The sequence below is a fragment of the Sphaerodactylus townsendi genome, linkage group LG11 (assembly GCF_021028975.2).
Source record: "Sphaerodactylus townsendi isolate TG3544 linkage group LG11, MPM_Stown_v2.3, whole genome shotgun sequence".
NCBI lineage: Eukaryota > Metazoa > Chordata > Lepidosauria > Squamata > Sphaerodactylidae > Sphaerodactylus > Sphaerodactylus townsendi.
Window position 1 is genome coordinate 55566621 of NC_059435.1, and position 19411 is coordinate 55586031.

Below are 19411 nucleotides of genomic sequence, written 5' to 3' on the forward strand. Positions count from 1 at the left end.
ATAAGAAACCAATATGAAGTGAGGAGGAAAGCATTAAGGAATAAAGCAATTAATTTCCACAGACCTGAGAAGAAATGGGGAATGCTGAGGAGCTCAGCAGAAGGCATCTGATTGATTGGAGTTGTGTTGAAGGGGTTCCTATGATAAGGGAAAACTTCCAAATAAGAAAATAAAGGGAAGGCTGGCAGCATCAAGGAGGTATATGAGAAATTATTTTTGTTACTTTATTGGAGTGTGCAAGGTCATGTGTCAGGAGAAAAACTTCATTAATTAGAAGCTGATGTCATGGAGTAGGAATGAGAGAACTGCAAGGGAGGCATTGTGCCAGGAGCATCTTGAGAGGGCTGAAATACTTTGAACAATGGTCTTGCATGCTTTTATTCTCTTAACATAGAACTCATCTGATAGCCTGAATCCATTCTATCAGTTTCACCAGCATGGCCAATTGGGCCATGCTGGACAGAGTGGGCTGATGGAATTCAGTAGTTCCTGAACATCTTGGAGCCGCAGGTCTCCACCCCGTCTTAACACGATGAGAACCTCTTGACTCTCCAGATGTTCAGGAACTACAATTCCCATCAGCCCCTACCAGCATGGCCAATTGGCCATGCTGACAGAAAACTGATGGAGTGTAGGCTATCTGGAAAAGCAAATTCTAACTGAATGGAAAATACCACTCTGTAACTGCAGTTTCAATTGGTGCCAGTTAGTGTCTCTCTGAATTTATCCTGCCAGTTAATATGTCTCTTGTCCTCCCTTGTTCCATTGGGTTGTACTAGTCAAGTTCAGTTTCTCTGTTCCTGGGCACTCTTCTGTCAACTCACTTTCTTTTAATCCGTAAATGCTCCCCAAAAGAATTTCCTTGTTCCCTGGGTGAGTAGAGGAGTCAACCGCTGAGAGACTGAAAGAATCGAGACTTACCCTAATGATGATCTTCCAATGTTGCAAGCCACTTCCACCTATTTAATTGGAAGTGACATTAGAATTCACCCAAAACTCTGTGGTAAAAAACAGAGTTTCAGGTGAATCCTAGAGTGTCTCATGTCTCAACTCAAATTATTTCCAGTTATGTAGCCAGAAATGATGTTGCCACCATCTTAGAAAAGTGGCATGGATGAAGCTAGTTAAAAACCACTCTGTACCAATGCCTAAGCACCATAAAGTAATGTTCAACAGAAAGTCTTCTCATCTCTTTATGAAAATATGAACCTATGTGCTGTGGGCCATCCCCTGGAGAGTGATGAGTCCTCAGGGGATGAGCAGAGGCCAGTACAAACCAGGTTGGGAACCCACAACGTCTAGCCTTGGAGCAGCAAGAGCCCCTGCAGGCTTTACAGGGTGAACAACAGGCAAGTCAAGACTCAGAGCCAGAAGTGCCTGCAGAAGCAGGCCATGTATCCAGCTCCGCTCCAGCTGCAGAGACTCAAGCGCTTAGCTCATCTGAGCCCACATATCAACAAAAGCAGAGACGGAGGGAGCTGTTGCAAGTTAAACAGAGAAGTGTGCATCTGGTAGCTCAGAGAAAGCCCCTTCTGCAGCAGGGGGAAGCCTAACATGCTGGAAGCAGGTTCACAGAGCGTACCAGCCTAGATGCAACAAAGTATAGACTACTGAAAGACTTTCTCTGACTTGTTGATTCTGTGCATTCTGACTCTCAGATTGAAGTTCTGACGCTGAAATCTGACCCTTGAACTGGACTCAGCACCCTGCTGTTACCTGGTACCTCTGCCTGGCAGCTTAACCAAGGACACAATGTCTGTATTCAAAGCAACAAAGGAATAGTTCTAAAGATAACTCAAATATAATATTTAACAGTTTAATAGAAATTTCCCAAAAGATACAAAAAGCTCAGATTAACTTTTGCGTGTTGGTATCTTTGGGGAAATATCTATTGAACTGTTATATGTAATATTTGAAACCAGAAAAATATTTGCAGTACAAGAAACATATTCATTCTGAATATAGAAGTTACATGATGGGAACTCACAGGATAGCCGAAAGCTCATTTCTGCATTCTTGCTTCAGATCCACTTGCTTTTACACTCGCTTGTTTTCTTTTCCCACACTTGGCCACCAACTCAGTCTTTCTCACTGTCCAAAACCTCTGCCAGTTATTCCTTACTTTTCCCTTTTTATTCCCTCCCCACCTTTGTAATCCTTGCTTTTCATGTTTTCAGCTGCCACCTTGTGCTCTATCAGGAATTCACTTGTCGCTTTCTGCATCGTTTCAGCCCCACGCCGGGCCAGAGTTTCACCAGCTGCAGTGGAGCTCACCGCACGGGAAGCCGCGGCGCAGCAGGCGCAGGGGAGGTCGGCAGGAAGGCAGGCTGCTCTGCATCGGTCGTTGTTCTTCCAGCCAGCCAGAGTTCGGCCACGCTGCCCTCCCACCTGGAGGTCGGAGGACAGTGCGGGCGGGCTGGCACGCCTGGCAGGCTAATGCAGGAGGACACGGGTAAGTGGGAGGGGAGGGGAACAGCTGTTCCCGCGCGCTGGGTTTGCACCGAAGACGCCTTCCCAACAACAACCCTTTAAAGGGTTATTAGGGCGGCCTGAGGTCAGCTCTGGGGAGTGGAAGCGATTCAGGTCGCTGCTGGCGCTTGCAGCAGCAGCGCCAGGAATAGCGGCCCAGCGGGCGCTTACCACCCCAGGTCAAGTCAGATAGCGGGCCGACGTTTCTGCACGGCCTCCGGTATACGCCCCGGCGAGTTTACATGGCGTGGTGGCTGCTACCGCGTCGCGAGCAGGCGAGCGACGACAGGCGAAGCTCTGCGGAGCGCCTGTTCCACCTCCCTCCCACTTACCCGTGTCCTCCTCATTAAGCCCCTGCGAGCGTCGCCAGCCCATACGCTGCTTCCCTCCGACCCCTGGAGGTCGGAGGACGAATGGCGAGAACATTTCCGCAAACGCTGAAAATGAAAAGACTGCGTATCTTCCCTACTGGCCGGTTGCACAGCGCCGCGGGACTTTATCCTAACAACAACCCTTTAAAGGGTTGTTGTTTAAACTGAGGCAGCCACAGAAGGAAGGCGCATTCAGAATGCCCGCTGCTGCGTTGCAGCAAAAACGCGCCTGGTGAAGCCTGAAGGCGTTTTACCACCACCAGAGCGATGCATTATATGGGCGATGCAAAGAAACGGCCTTAGGGACAGAAAGCATGATCGTACAGTTGTTATGATTAAGATACTGATTCTGTTATGTTTGCTGGACTCAAAGAAGGCTTGCTGTTCCTTCGTGATATATGTTTTCTTTCCTTGGAAAGCAAATGGGGTTTTGTGGCAAGTGCGATATAATTGCATGTCATTATCATCCTATGTTAAATCCAACCATAAGTACATTGTAACGTGCAATCTGACTGAAGAAGTGGAAATAACTGTGCACATAACCTCTAATTTCATAGTGCTTACTTGGAAGGTAACAGAGATGCTTTGCCACAGCTTGTAATGTACCATATGATTAAATTACCACATTTGGCATGCAGAGTAGCATGTTATTTGGATTCCATAAAGTACAGTTATAACATATTGCATATTCATTCATTCATTCATTCATTCAGTATTTCCTTAAATAATTTTATGTTTTACTTCTCTTTGAATGGCCATCTTTAGAATTCAATATATTAATTCTGTGTTTAAGATATATCTAAAGTTCTTTTGCATGCCCATTATACTCTTGCACGTGCATTTGTGTGCCAATTGAACGCATGCACACATACTAGGATAGGACTGCAAGGCAGCAGCCTTAGTGAAGCTAATCTGATCTGTATTTGGTCAGTGCATGTGATGGAAGCCTCCTGTGAACGGATGTCATATTGAGTCCCATAAAAGAGGAATGGTAGGGATATAAACGTAATAACATTATAATATAGAAAAAACTAACATACATTAACTCTAGTGTCTTGATATTTGCCTGAAGTTGCCTTTAAGCAGGATAATGTAGTAAAAATGAATAATATATTAAGCCCATCCATGTATGTACACGGAAAACAAGACAATGGCCTATGGACTGGAAATGCTACATTTACATTCCAGTTCTGAAAAAGACTGCGACAACTATCAGACTATTGCATTATTTCCTTAAGCCAGTAAAGTGAAATGGGTGTGCCACAACATCTGATTGTTTTGATGCACAACATGTGTTTTGGACAAGAGGCTACTGTAAGGACAGAATATGGAGAAACAGAATGGCTTTCAATACAAAGGTGTCAGACGAGGATGTATATTACCTCCCTATCTCTTCAGTCTATGTGTGGAACATATAAGGAGAGCTGGATTTCGATGAAGGTGGAGTGAAAATTTGTGGAAGGACCATTAACAATTTGAGACATGCAGTTGACATCTAGAAGCCAAAATGACTGAACAGAGGCTATTGTACTTTAGTCACATTATGAGAAGATGAGTCCCTTGAAAAGACAATAATGCTTAGAAAAGTTGAAGATCACAGGTACATGAGATTTGCAAATTGCTGATTCTTATATAGTGTTTCCGTAGCTTTAAAGATGCCTCACACAAAACAAAACGAAAACAGACAAACAACACATTCCCAGAAGCAGCAGTTTATTCAGATTCTTAAATTCATGTACTGAAATAGCGGGCAACATGATGAGGAAATGTCCGTGGGAAGTATTCAGCAAATAGTGGACAGCATGAAGAAAATGCTGGGTGCAAGTGGCAGAGAAAATAAAAGTGAGAGCTTGGGCAGGACAAATAAAATGTTTCCTTCTCTTTGCACAGCAAGCAGGAAATGTTTTGAAAACATTTCATGAAAAAAAGATTGCTAGTTAGCATTTCCTCAAAATTCTGTTTTAGGCTGGAACAGACCATTTTCAAAATTTTGCGAAGAAGCTGTGTGGAATTCCTCTCCAAAATATTTTTCTTCCATCCTGAAAACCTTTTATTTGTGTTGTGCAGAATGGGCAGTAATCTACATCCCTACCAAGCACCATTCGGAGAGAGCTGTCAAAAAGTCTCCAAATCTTGATATCGTTTTCTATTTAGTTGCTCTATACCAGTGGTGGTGAACCTATGGCATGCGTGCCAGAGGTGGCACTCAGAGCCCTCTTTTTGGGCACGCGCACCGTCGTCCCAGTTTGGGCACTCGGCAGTGGCATAGCACCAAGGGAGCGAAGAGTGTGCAATGCACTGGGCGCAGGCACCTGTGGGGCTGTGGCAAGGGCATTCTGGGGCACTCTGGGGGCACTCCAGGGCAGGACAGGAGTGGATGGTGGCATGGCAGGGGCTCAGGGCACACGCATGTCCTGGATGCAGCTTTCCCTTGCTCTGCCCCTGGCACTCAGTCTCTAAAAGCGCCATCACTGCTCTATACCCAACATTTCTCCAGGGTGATTTGTTTTGTTGTCCTCAGAACAATCGTACAAAGTGGGTTAGACTGAGAGTATAAACGGCCCAAGGTCACCCAGCATGGCAATGTGGGAACTTGACCCTGGATCCCCCACATGCTATTCCAGCCCTCTAGGAACTACACCACAGTGGCTTTGAAGACTAAGGGAACAATCTTGTACAGGTTTTGATCTACCTACAGGATGCCAGTTAGATAAATTCTTGAACACTGACAAGAAAGGAGCTATGCAATTTCTGCCTGATCAAACCTTTCCACTGACAGTAGAAAAGCTTAGGCAGATTCAATCTGTGTACTTCCTGTAAGCATTCCTCCTGTGCACGGACAGAGAAGTGAAACTAGGGCTGTCACATGGCTGGAGGGAAGGTTTACAGAGTATGTAACAGGATTCCACCTTTTTGTATAATATCATCTTTGGAGACTGGCTATGTGCCTAAGTACAGTTATCCTTGGTTCCCCCATATCCCCATTGGTATCTCTTTGGCACATATTTAATGTACCAAGCCAACAGTGATCCAAGATCTGAATGAATCTTATTCAAATGTGCTTTGTATTTTACATTGACTTTTAAAAGAAGTAAAACTGCTTTACCATAAACCACCACTTCCTTTTCAGAGAAAACATGTTATTTTAAAAATGTTTAATAGTTGCAATATTTGGGCAACTTGAGAAATTAGCTGGCATGCTCTTGCCTATTTGTTTGGAAGTAGCATTATATTCAATGGAGTTTAGTCCATAATAAATAAATGCAAAAATTGATAACCCTAAGAATCACAACCCAAGCCTATCTTTAACGGTATGTGTCCCTGAACACTGGGAAGTAAGTTAAGAACTGGTAACCTGTTTCGTTTACAATATATCCACATTCCTTTGTGATAAAATATGAAGAAGAATAAGACCTGAATGCTGGAAAAAGTTGCTCGTTAAAAGGTAATAGAAGATCGGTTGCTTTTTTCTTTTGAAAGCCTCCTTTCATAACAAAAACCAAGTAGTGTTTTGGCAGCATAGTGCAATGTAAAGAGGCCATCGAACCATTCCCTGCAGAAAGAGTAAACTAATGTTAGTCACAATACAGCAATAGAAGTGGTGATTTTATGCTGGTGTTACAAAAGTAGGATGTGGCCATTACTAGTTTGGCGTGAACGTTTTCAAAGTGGAGTCAGCTGAAAGAAAGCGACAGGAACGTCTGGGCGATTCAGTGATAAAGCAACATAAGAGGGCGTGGGAGACTTTGCTTCTATCCTTCCCTGATCTTGAGTGCAAGTCTCAAGCTCATTATTCTATTGCTTAAACGCCCTCAGATTGTTTTAGGGACGTGGAATCACTGCTGTCTTTTTGTTTCTCAACTCACTAATCTTGGTGTAATTAGAAAGACGGCGGGCACAGTTCCAGAGAAACGCTGCTTAGCATAATCTTGCAACCCTGTTTGGGGGAATGCAGTGTTCTCCAAATTCACGTTCCTTGCTGAAGCAAGAACGAAATAATAAATAGATGTTATTGGCAACTATATAAAAGTAATTATATACCTTTGGGATCACACAGTGTGGGTTTCTATTTGTGAACTGTATTTTTTCCTAAATACTCTTTCTACACTTAATGGTGAATTCTTGAAGCACCAACAAAACAGTTGTTGCCGTTATTTAATGTGTATTATTGCCTTGGTACTTCCTCTTGCTCAGTTACCCATCAGGCTTCTGTCATCAGACTCTGACCAATGATGTAGCATTCTCAACAGGTCTGTTATGACTCGTGCCTCACTTGGATTAAAAAAATATGTGGAATGGGAAGCAGGATGAATTAGGGAGGGTGAGAATTAAGCTGAATAAGGCAGCCAGCTAATGAAAATTGGACATGTAATGAAATCACAGCAAATTCATCAGCACAAATTCATCAGCCAAAGTACTCATATGGCTGAAAGATCTATTGAGTACAATTTTTCTAAAGATAATACTGTCCACATACAAAAAATTGACCTACAAATGACTGAAGTCTGAGTATAAATGAATATATATGGGAGAAATTGCTATCTTTCAATGTGCCCCATACAGATGATGCAGATTGTCTTATAACTTCCATTATTTACAGATTTGTTAATTGTTTGGATTTCCCTCCTTCCACCCCGACTTATTTTGGGTTGCATTTTTCAGAGCTTGGAGTTTTTAGGCTGCACAGTGTAATCTTAATTGTTGACCTTGCATTGCTGTGTCTGTTCACTTTTAACCTTGGATGTTTCAGAGAAGATTGTGCATTACTGCCTGTTTAAAGCCAGCACCAATTAATTTATCTTGCCAGTGTTTCCAGTGTGTTTTCTTGCTCTCAATGTACTGCACTTCAGGCAGATATAGAACTAAAATAAATATACTGAAATTTGAGTTGCTCCGCTATTTATTGTGAATTTTTCTGCAGTAAAGCAGACCCCTATATCAATTACATTTCCTCTGATATAAGCAATATTCTCCTAAGATCTATTTGGAAAACTTATTTTACTATTGTTTTACTAATAGGGGTTTGGGCAAGAACATGTAGGGGCACACTATTGGCTGCAGCACCATGTCACTTCTGGAAAAAACCAGAAGTGACGTAGGGTTCCTCTAGGAATTGTTGGAAACTCTGTGGGTTTCCTAGAGCTATGTTATATCACTTCCACATTTTTTTCCTGGAAGTGAGGTTGTGGTGCATCTGGTGTTACCATTTTTTAAAAAACATATCCCTCTGCTACTCAGAGGACCATTCCGCACAGGCCAATAAACATGACCATAAAACCCTGTTTTTGGGAGGGGGGACTTTGCACAGATCCTGCCCCTAAAATGAGTCTACCCCATGCTATTTTCCACAAACCAATTTTTTTAAGTATCACACTATTAGCGAGTCTTTTAAAAAATCCTGGGTTGCAGCCACTTGCAAGTGAACGGCTGGACAGGAGGTGCTTTATTTGCCCCCATTTTCCTTTTTTTAAATTTTGCAGATTATATCTGCATATCTACACAGGTGGAGATAGTCGTATTGTGAGACATCAGCATTTCTGTTGGGGTTTATTTGTGCATGCCTGTATAGCTACGCATCGGTGGGAAGTAAATGGATTTCCTTGTGTACGACACACTGTTTAGTATGGAACCTTGCCACTTGGTTCCCACTGCAGGCACTAGTATTGATGCCATTGTCAAAAAAATTCATTGATGATTATTTAGGTAACCAGAATTCTTGTTCAGTAATCTTGGTTCGAGCTTCACTATAAAACTGCATATGAAAAAGGGCAAGTTCTAAAGTTTCCATTTCTTTGCCTCCCACACAGACATAGACTTTGGGGTTGAGGAATCGTCCTGAATTTTCCTTCTAAAAAAGCAGAAAGCAAAGCTGAACAGTGTGCTAAAGCAAAGCTCCTTCTGTAAATGTTCAGTTCCAAGGTCATGTGTTACAAAACAGGACAGTGGATGCATTTCATACTGATTGGCAACCTGAAAGTTGAAACACTATCCAGATCCAGTAGTCTTTCTATATCTAAAATTCTTTATTCTTTTTTGGCTGTGTCAAATCCTAGTGACCACTGGGCTTGTGAGGAATATTCAAGCTGTACAATTTTGTCTATGATGGCCTTGAGCCAACTTGATTAAAAAATTATTATTCAAAATCATAAGATTAATTTTACGCCATAGATAAAGTAATGAAAGGACTACTCTCCCCTGTACTGTTATTTGGTCAGTCTCCAATCTAACCATTGAAATTGACACACATTTAAAAACCTGTAATATGACCTTCAAAAACGATTTGCATCCACTCATGCAATGCAATTTGCATCCAGAAGAAGCTGAACCTAAAAAAAACCCCAAATGAAATAGTGAAAATGAGTGGGGGGAAGGGGGGAGAGTCAGACAATCAGAATGTGGAAAACGGAGGTCGTCCGCGCAGGCATGGAAGACATTGCAGAAGAGCTTGTGGTGCAAATGGAGAAGCATGGGCTTGTGAAGAAACTGTTGGGGATAATGCACCAGTCCTGCCTCAAATCCCAGGAAGAACCGGAGACTAGTGAAGAGTCAATAGCAGGGCAAAAAGTGCCATGGCAGGCATGCTCCTGGATCTACCATGGGGCATTTCGGCCATGAAAAATCAGCCTATGACAGACAGCCCTGTTTTTCTGCATATGGTTACATTATTTTTAACTATAACCCTGAGACCATGCAGCCTGTTCCACTCTAGGCAGATGAAAACTCCCCCTACATTTTAAAAAGGCAAATCTTTTTGGAACACTTCTCTCTAAATTCAGTGATAAAATTCCTGACTGAATTTTAGTTAACCAGATGAGAAAGGGTGATATAGGTTAGGCATTCCCTTGCCAAACCTTTTTATCAAAGCAGTATCCAAGAAACAAGAAAGTGAGTCTTCAAGGCAGCAATATGTCTTTTGATCCTAGGTTTAGGGGTCTCCAACAGCTCATCAGCTGCTGGTAGCGTACCAATTACTGAAGAGTAGTTCATGCAGTCCCAAGAAGTCCCAGGAAAGGATTGTTAAAACTTTTTGCTGCGGGCTTTAAAAACAACAACTTTTATTTCATAGGATTTTTCTCTGTGCTGCTCAGCTGATGAATTCAGTTCTGTTGCTTTTTATAGTCAATGTTCTGTTTCTCAGACAGAACAAAATTGGATAGCATGCTGGGGTCAGGGGAATAGCAATCATTAGAGGCTAGCTACTCCTGAACCATTTGATGAAAATGTAAAGATGTACCTGGTAGTAATGATTCAATTGGCTGTACCACAAATGGACCAAAAAAAAGACTCTTACTTAAACTAGGAAAAGTTAGGTAAGGAGGAAATGCGGTCAGTTTGGGGGGGTGGGCAAATTAAATGTTTTTTTACCTAAATGGCCATGCTAACAGCTGAGATCCAAATTGCTACTTAGGTACAGGCACACAAAGTAAGATTTTATTTTTGTAGCCGCTTGTACCTTTTGCCATGTTATGTCATAGGCCGTTTCTGCAGGGCACAATTATATCAGGTTACAATTGATATCTTACAATCCTGGTCTATTTTATGTTACTTCCAGGCTCATAGGAAGTGATGTCAGAGCATCCCTGGCAACACAATTACATTATCAGCAAGGCCCCCCATGGTTTGCCAGGCCCTGCCTGGGAACCCTACTCTAGATTTGTTGAAACACCTTTCCCTTTTCTATCTGGCTACATGGTACAAATTCTTTGATCTGTACTTTGGTGCCAGATTCACAATTATAAAAATAAAGGCAAAGGGACTTCTGCAAACCACGAAATCCCTTCATTTTTTTCCACATTATGACTTCTCCAACTCCTTGTAGCCTTTGTGTTCTCTCATTTAAAAAACAGCTTGAAGATAGGATAAGATCCACTGCCCTAAACCGTTTTTCTAACATAGCACCTTTCATTTGTTTATCACAGGGAGCCATTCTTCTGTTACCCTTTGTGATGTTTCTTTTACCATTCTGTGATTCATTATTAAAACCTGGTGATGAGATTAATTTTTCCTTCAAGAATTCTTTGAAGCTCAAGCAGCAGCTAATTAACTCTGGCATGTATTAACTTTGCAGCTGTTGCTGACATGATTTTGCTATTTTGTTTCTTCATTCTAGGCTTCATATATACCGGAGAAATTGTACATCGAATGCTAACAGCTACACAATATATCGCTCCCCTGATGGCCAACTTTGACCCTAGTGTTTCAAGAAACTCAACTATCAGATATTTTGATAATGGTATGTATTAATCATTTTGCTGGCTGGCCTTTTCCCCATTTATAGGAAAATCAAAAGAATCATTGATGAGTCTTTCAGAAAACAGAATATGGCTCAGATATAGAGCAATTGGTCTGTATACTGAAGATATCAGGATTATTCCTTGATGTCTCAGTGGCAGCTAGTGTGGTAAAGTATTGAACTAGAATATGTAAGAACTGGGTCCAAATCTTCTCTTGTGACAAAACACACTGTGACCGACTGCAAGAAAAGTGTGTATTTTATAAGTGCAGGTCTGTGTATTGTTGACACTCAGAGTGAGGCATAGAGGTCTAGGAACAGGGAGCCCACCTGATTGGCTGAGTCAGCCCTGTACTCTGGTTTAAATATTTCGGTGTCATTGGGAGAGAGGAGGATATCTGCCTGTAGAGAACAATCTGAAAGGTTTTTGGAGCTTGAAGTTTCTGAAGTAAAGAGTTATTACCCTTCGCTGTGACAAAACATTACTCTGAGGAAAGTAATGGCAGTCAGTGTGTAATTCTGACCTGCCCTACTGTGTGATAGCCCTATGTGCTGTGGTTTACGCAAATATTACACAAATTGGAGTTTACTGGTGTTTAGGTATTGAGGACTCAGGCTGAAGGGCATGTATATAACCAGTAAGGGATATATCATCTAGGAAAAGGGAAGAAGAATCATAAAGACCAATTAGTCTACTAACTGGGTTTTGCTTTATTTTTTTTCTAAAGAGAGTGATTATATTTTAGTTTTGGGGTTTTCTGTCTGTGAGGGCTGAGTGAGGGTACTGAAGTAAATATACCAAGCCTGATAAAACCCAGAGTGTGTGTGTAATCCATTAGCCAGAGTACCATCTTATATAAGGAACTGTACTGACTATCATCTAAGCAAATTTAAAACTGAACCAATTTATTTGAAAACAAATGCTGCTTCTCTGTCAAAGATCTCTGTTGTAAATATATATTTCTACTCCCTTATCCATTCCTTTCTCCAAGTTATTCCCATCCCCTCTCTTGTCAAATAAATCTTTTATTCTGCTTAAGTTATCTGTGCCTCAGTATTATTATTTTGGTGTGCCTTATAAAAGGGGTTTTCCAAGAAAGGTTTTTAAATAGTAGGCTTCCTTTACCTTCTTAGGAAGTATAACAGGGCTGAAGGAAAGTTCTTCTTATCATTTACACTATCTTATTAAAAGCAGCTCAGTCCCTGACAGGAAAAAGGTGGGAAAAATCTGACAAGCTAAGTCAGAGCGTGTTTTCCCTACCTTGGTGATATTGGAAGTTGTGGGGGGTTTGTTGCACTCACCTTATACCATTCACTGTCTTTCAGCTTAATCTACGTCACAGTTTTGTTGTGAGGATAAAAACTTCCCTGAGCTCCTTAGTATACCACACCATGCAGGATAAAATGAAGTAAATAAAATATAGAGAGTTTAGTGTTGTGGTGGGAGTTTCGAGTTAAGGGTTTATTTCCTGACGCTAAGCTAGACTGTGGCTGGCATCTTCAGAGGATGCCAGCCACAGATGAAGGCGAAACGTCAGGAGAGAATGCTGCTAGAACACGGCCATACAGCCCGGAAACCACACAGCACCCAAGTGATTCCGGCCGTGAAAGCCTTCGACAATACATTAAAATATGTATACATTTCCACAATGGAAGGGCATAGCAACTTTAAAAATGAAATCTGAGAATTCAAAGAATATGTTACCCATGTTGTTATCTTTTCATGTTGATATTTATTTGTTTGTTTATCTAGCTATCTATCTGTGTACTTATTTCCTGCACATCACCAAAATTCTGGGTGAAGTAGTCACAAAACACATAAAACAATTTTAAACATCATAAAATCTACTTTAAAAACCATCCCCATCTCACATTCTAAAATTCATATTAATTTTTTAGAGACATCAGGTATGTTCTTGCCTCTTGTTTAGCCGTTATGACTGGGAAATGCCTCCTCATATCCATAGACAGTATGACAGAAAGCTTTTATGTCAAGAAGCAGGTTGGCATAGGCTGTCTTATCCTGGGCAGTGAGGCTTCCTGAATCTGGCAATGAGCCATTCAACGCAGCCTTTCACTGTCAGCCATCTATATAGCAGGGCAGGACAACCTAACATCAGATGTATCAAACAGAAAGACAACAGCAAATTATGAATAATCACTCAACACCCAATATCTGAACCCCATATTCACCAGCTGGGGCTACCAAATGTAGATCTCTTTGCCACAGCATCCAATACCAAATATGTCAATTTTTGCTCCAGGGCTGCAACAGACAAGAACTTAATGAGAGATGCACTTCAGTTCCAATGGTTGGGACAACTACACCATGTTTTCCGTCCTTTCCCTTTGCTGCATAAAATTATAGCCAAATTAAAGGAGTACAGAATGACTTGCATCCTCATGGCCCTTTACTGGCCAAAGAGGGTAGGGTTCTTCACTCTATGACACAGCTCAGGGAACATACAAGCTTCTACCACTAAAGGAGAACCTGCTCAGCATAATACACAATGATGTTCCATCAGTGCATCTGACTACATGGTTAATTTGACTGTAAACCAGTGGCTGGATAGAATGTCACAAATATTAGTGGCTGCTTGCAAACCAGACACATGTAAGTCCTAAACTGCTATATATTATTGAGATTGTGTAAATCAAATCTCTAGTTTTATCGCTGCTTTTAAATGTTTAACTGTTTTTATACTGTTCATTTATATGCTGTACACCGCCCAGAGCCCTTCGGGGATGGGGCGGTATAAAAGCCTAATAAATAAATAAAATAAATAAATAAATAAATAAATGGAAGCATTTTGTTAGATGGATTGACACAAAAGGTGTACAGATGCAAGACCACTTCCTGGTATATTTAGTTATGTCACTAAAGGACAACCGTCTATCAACAAGCTTGATAAAGTCCCATCTAGCAGCTACATGTGACCATATTCTTTCAGTGTTTTCAGCATCACACTCAAAGAGGTTTCTAAGAGATCTCAATAATTTATACTTTCCAATAAACCCACCAGTTCCTCAGTGGAGCCAGTCTAATTATTAGCAATATGTAATTTGTCTCTTTTGCCACACAAGACTGCTTTTTTAAGTTGTTGTGACATTGACAAGAAGGATTGGGGAGCTGAACGATCTATGCTGCGATACCCAAGTTTCATTTGGACAAAGTAGTCCTTCACCCAAGTATGGAATTTCAACCCAAGGTGGTTTTGCATTTCCATATGAACCAGGAAATTGTCATACCAATTATTATCTCAAAGCCTCAAACATTGGCAGAACAAACCCTGTACACATTAGACATTAGAAGGGGTTACTGTTTTATTTAAAGTGCACGGGTGTTCAAACGGGCCAAAAAATTGTTTAGATACTTCAAAGATCCCAGGAAAGTTGAAGCATCAACATCACAAACCTAGATGGTGGTCCCAACAATAAGATTGTCTTATGGTAATGCTAAGAAGGACCGTCCATTTGCGATCAACACTCACTCCACCAGAGCTCAAACCTCGTCAGCTGCGTTTCTTATCAGGATGGATCTGCAATGTGGCCACACGGTCAAATCCATCCACAATCCATTGACATGGATTCAAGGAGCAAAGCTGATGGGAGAGCAGTTTTACAAGTTTTACTTTTTTCCTGAGCAGTCCACACTAACCTCCTTGGTAAATGAGCTTGCTACTCTCCCATGTGGGACTACACAGAAGGCATGAAGATGAGAACCAACTTGCACTTGCTTGTAACTGTTTTTTTTATCAAGTGTCTTCTGTGCAGGCATGTATCCCTCCTTCTTTTCCCCACTGTGGGCTCATAACTTGTTCCACTTAAATGCTCCATGGCAGCAAAGGGAGAATGAAGGAAGGAGCACGCTCCCCACCTCCATCACATGACCGTTGGGCGGGAAAGGAACCTGACTCTCTGATTGAGATGAAAGGGAAGGGGAGTGCTCATGGTAAATGCTGAAACTTCTAGAATCCTTTGAATCTATTCTCCATGATAAGCCTGTGCCTATGTAGTCCCATTTGGACTGCACAAAATATCCCATGCGTGCCTGCACAGAGGATACTTGATCAGCAATAGTTAAAGGTAAGTTCAACTTTATTTTACCTGGGAGAAAGAAGTATTGAATAAAACTTACTTCTGAGTAAATATGCATAGGACTGCACTGTAAATTCGTTATACATTTTTGTGACGCTATATATGCATATTCTGTGTATTAATTTTTTTTTTAAAAAAAAGAACTGAAAAATGAAATGAACCTTGATATGGCATAATAGCATATTGTATGAAATAGAAAGTAGCCCAATCAATATTCAGAAAACAAATTAGATATGTCTGGGGGTTTTTTTCACACAATGCAAAATGCAGTATATAGCAAAATCATTTATGCATTGAGATTATGAACAGCCCATTTTAAGACAGTACAAAGAACATGTTTCCATTTTTCTTCACAAAATATTTTTCTCAAGAAGCAAGAATAAAATGCTGCTATTGTGGGATAATAGTTTGATGTACCAAGATTTTCTCAGGGATGCATTGACCCTGAGTTTCACTGGCTCATCTTGGTGTATTGTTTGGTTGTTCTAGTAAGAAAAAGAATGGAAGGGAGATAAATCAAATATATCACTTCCCCCAGTGAATTCTCAGAAAAATATACAGTCCTGAATGTGAAGGATAAAATATTACAGTAAAACCTTTTTTTATCCAGTACCTGGTAAATTGGTACACGGGTCAAGTGACTTGGACAAGAACCAACTGACTCACTCAGCTGCACACCTGCATAGCAGCCAAGTGACTCAGGCAGATATTACTTAACTCACTTAGCAGTAAGCTGAGTGACTTGGGTAGAAGCTGCATGAGTGACTTGGGCAGGTGCCACCCAAATCCCCTGCCCACACAGCAACTGAATGGCCCTGGCATGTGATATTGAACCCCTCAGTTGCAAACCAATGGAGTGACTTTGGCAGGCATTATCTGAATGAGTCGAAAGAGAGCCAGCCATGACTTGGGCCACATGGGCCAAAAACACCGGTGCGAGGCCGATAAAAACACCGGTTGGGGGGAGAACTTCGCACAGCCACCGCTTCTGAAACGTGGCAGCACCATTTTTTTCTCCCCCCAACCGGTGGGAAAATGGTGTTTAGCGAATCATACAAGGGGGAAAGCAAGTCTTTTAGTGAGTCTTTCCCCCAAAAAACATTTTCAAAACATTTCCTACTTGTGTGAAGATCAGGAAAAGTTTTATTTCTCCCAGCTGGTTTTGAAGTGCTTACTTTCTTTTCTCTGCTGCCCAGTGATCTTTGTGCTGTCCGCCATTTGCTGAAATTTCCTACAAACGTTTTCTCATCTGGTGTCATGGATGCCCGCCATTTCCATCATTGTTGTGCACTATTAAATCCATTTTTGCCTGCCAGTTACGCAAACATGCCATTGTTCAATGTATTGTCGAAGGCTTTCACGGCCGGATTCAACTGGTTCTGGTGGGTTTTCCGGGCAGTTTGGCACACAGCCACACAGCCCGGAAAACCCACCAGAACCATGCCATTGTTCCTTTTTTTAAAAAAAAATGTGTGAGATAGATTTGATGCTGTAGATTTAACATCCAAATCAGCAAGGCTGCACAGATTTCAAGTATCCATAGCTTCAAAGATTATCTGTGCTTTTTTAAAAAAAACTGTTTTCAACAGAAACGTTTTATTCTTCTGGGCTATGAGGACAAAACCCATTAAAAAGCTTCTTTTCAAAATGTTCCCAAACCATTCAGGAAATGTTTTAAAAGCTTTATGCAGAACTGATAGAATTAAATGTACAGTAATTCCTATTTTATGAGACTTATAACAATAATTCTACAAATTTTGCAGTACTGAGTTCAGTGACTGTTGCTTTTTATATATCCAGTGGCTATCTATACTTAACTGTAATGTTTCCTGTGCTTTCTGTCTGTGCTGGACATGACAGGTACTGCTCTGGTAGTCCAATGGGATCATGTACATCTACAGGATAATTATAACCTGGGCAGTTTCACATTTCAAGCAACACTTCTCAGTGACGGGCGCATCGTTTTTGGCTATAAAGAGGTGAGTTTGTTCCCAGAATGATTTATCTAACTTTATATTTCTTTCAGTCTCAAGGTGAGTAACATAGATTATAAAATATCCAGTTTTAAACAGTTAAAAATACTGAAGTGCCAGTATTTGGCACGTTAACACAGAAGTAGCCCAAGGAATAAGTTTTTACTATGCCTTTCTCAGAAGTTAAAACTGGACATTTTTTTTACTAGGAGGCTCTTAGTTGACAAAATCCATGCACAGACACTTTCTCTGTGCCTAGACTTTCTTAAGCCACTTCAAATTTATCTCAGTTATTATCATTGTGTGTGTGTGTGTTAGTGCTGTCAAATCACTTCTGACTTATGGTGATCTTATGAATTGATGACCTCCAGAACATCTGATTATTAATAGTCTTGCTCGAATCTTGCCGTGTGATGGCTGTGGCTTCCATTATAGAGTCAATCATCCCATGTTACGTCTTTCTCCTTTCCTGATGCCTTCAAAACATTAGTGTCTTTTACAATGTGCCCAAAGTACGAAAGTCACAATTTAGTCATTTTAGCTTCTGGAGAGTTCAGGCTTGATTTGATCTAGAACCCACTTATTTGTTTGCTTCATGGTTCATGATATTAATAACACTCCTACTGACTAATATCTCAAAGGGAAGCAACATTCTTCCCAATGCTTTTTTTTTCATTGTCCCATGGAAAATACTCATGGCATGGGTAACATTAATGTTTTGCTCATCCATCTAAGGTTGCGCCCGCCGCGACGTTTTCTGTCGCCCACGCCGGGCGTAGAATTCCGCTGGCGTGGAGGCGGCGCCATTCGCATGCATGCATGCGAAGCAGCCGCAGCAGAGGTCGGGTAACGCAGGCGGCTCCGCGACGTCGTTTTCTGGTCTTCATTCACGTTGTTGAAGTCAGCCAGTGCCTCGGGCTTGACACTGCCCTCCGACCTCCAGGGGTCGGAGGACAAAGGCAGGGCTTCACGGCCAGCAGGCGCAATTTTATGGGGACAAGGTGAGTGGACGGCCAGGGAGACAGGTGTGTTCCCCGGGCGGCGCTGTTCGCACTGCGACCGCTGGAAGACTCTCTCAACAACAACCCCTTTAAAGGGTTGTTGCTTAGCGGCCTGACGCCGCCTGTCAGGTCGGCGCTGCTGCTCAGGAACGGCGCTCCGGGGCGGCGCTTACCCACCCCCAGGCCGCTTTGCCCATGCCTAAAGGGCCTAAGAGAAACTGGACTTCTGGTTTTGAGACTTTGACTTAATACCTTATATTTCCAGTCAGAAGAATCTTCATTATTTAGTTCTTTGTTTAGTTGTTCCTAGGATAGAAGTGCTGTAATCTAACACTAAGGGCTGAGGGCACCGCTGATATCTGCTGATAGCCTGGGTATACCCCACTCACACGCACACACAAGCAAATCCTGTCAGGAAAACGTACACTTCCATCTTTTTGAGGGAAAATTGATATCTGAGAGGCTTCTTAACTGAGGTAAGCGCAAACAATTGTGCTCAATAAATTTCAGGTTCAGGTATTTAAAATTTCAGTAAGGCCAAATAAAAACCCTTCTATAGGTGTGAGGGAAATTAGAAATACCATTTTTACACAAGAAGCTGCTGCAGTTTTGAGTGTCTGCCTTCTCCAAAGTTACCCGGCTCATATAAATAAACCCCTTACATAAGTCATTATTTTTAACTCATTTGCACTTGTCAGCCATCTCTTAAAATGTCTGAGCCAGGGCTTAGAAAATATTCTTTTGCTTTCAGTTTCTGCCTATGTGATTTGCCATCAGAATTTCTGATTATAGCTTGAAATATTAACATGAAAGCTAGTAATTTTCCCACTCGGCTTGTCCGCTGCCTGTCATAAAAAATTACTGTAGTCTATTTATGACATCTTATCAATTTTCTTCTACTTCTACATGTGCTGCTGTGTTTGTAGGAGTTTGCAGCTGTCAACAGCCAATCAGCATCAGAATCCCTAGTGGTGCATGGAAGAGATCAACAGGCTTGTACCTTTAGATTAGATTTCCAATTGAGTTCCTCAGCCCTGTAAAAAAAGGGAAATATAAATTATGTAACCATCATTTATCTTCAAAGTAAGTATCTTGTAAAACGATATACAAAATCTTTAATCCTTTGTAGGGAGAGTAGAATATTTTCATAGGGCTTCACTAATTTCAGCCAAAAAAGCCAGCATAAGTATTATTGTTCATAGCATGTCACAAAAGAAAGGAATGTGATTGCTTTTCTCTCTGCCTTGGACTACTTTGTGTGTCCAT

The 19411-nt window shown here is 41.4% G+C and overlaps 1 protein-coding gene across 3 annotated transcripts in view; it reads left to right on the forward strand.

Moving 5' to 3' along the window:
- PLXDC2 (plexin domain containing 2) overlaps positions 1-19411 on the forward strand; it is a 247278-nt gene that overhangs the window by 154320 nt on the left and 73547 nt on the right. For all 3 annotated transcript variants that reach the window (XM_048510913.1, XM_048510914.1, XM_048510915.1), the window contains 2 exons: positions 10951-11073; positions 17032-17150. In XM_048510913.1, the coding sequence (XP_048366870.1) occupies positions 10951-11073; positions 17032-17150 (242 nt within the window). The remainder of the gene's footprint in view (positions 1-10950; positions 11074-17031; positions 17151-19411) is intronic.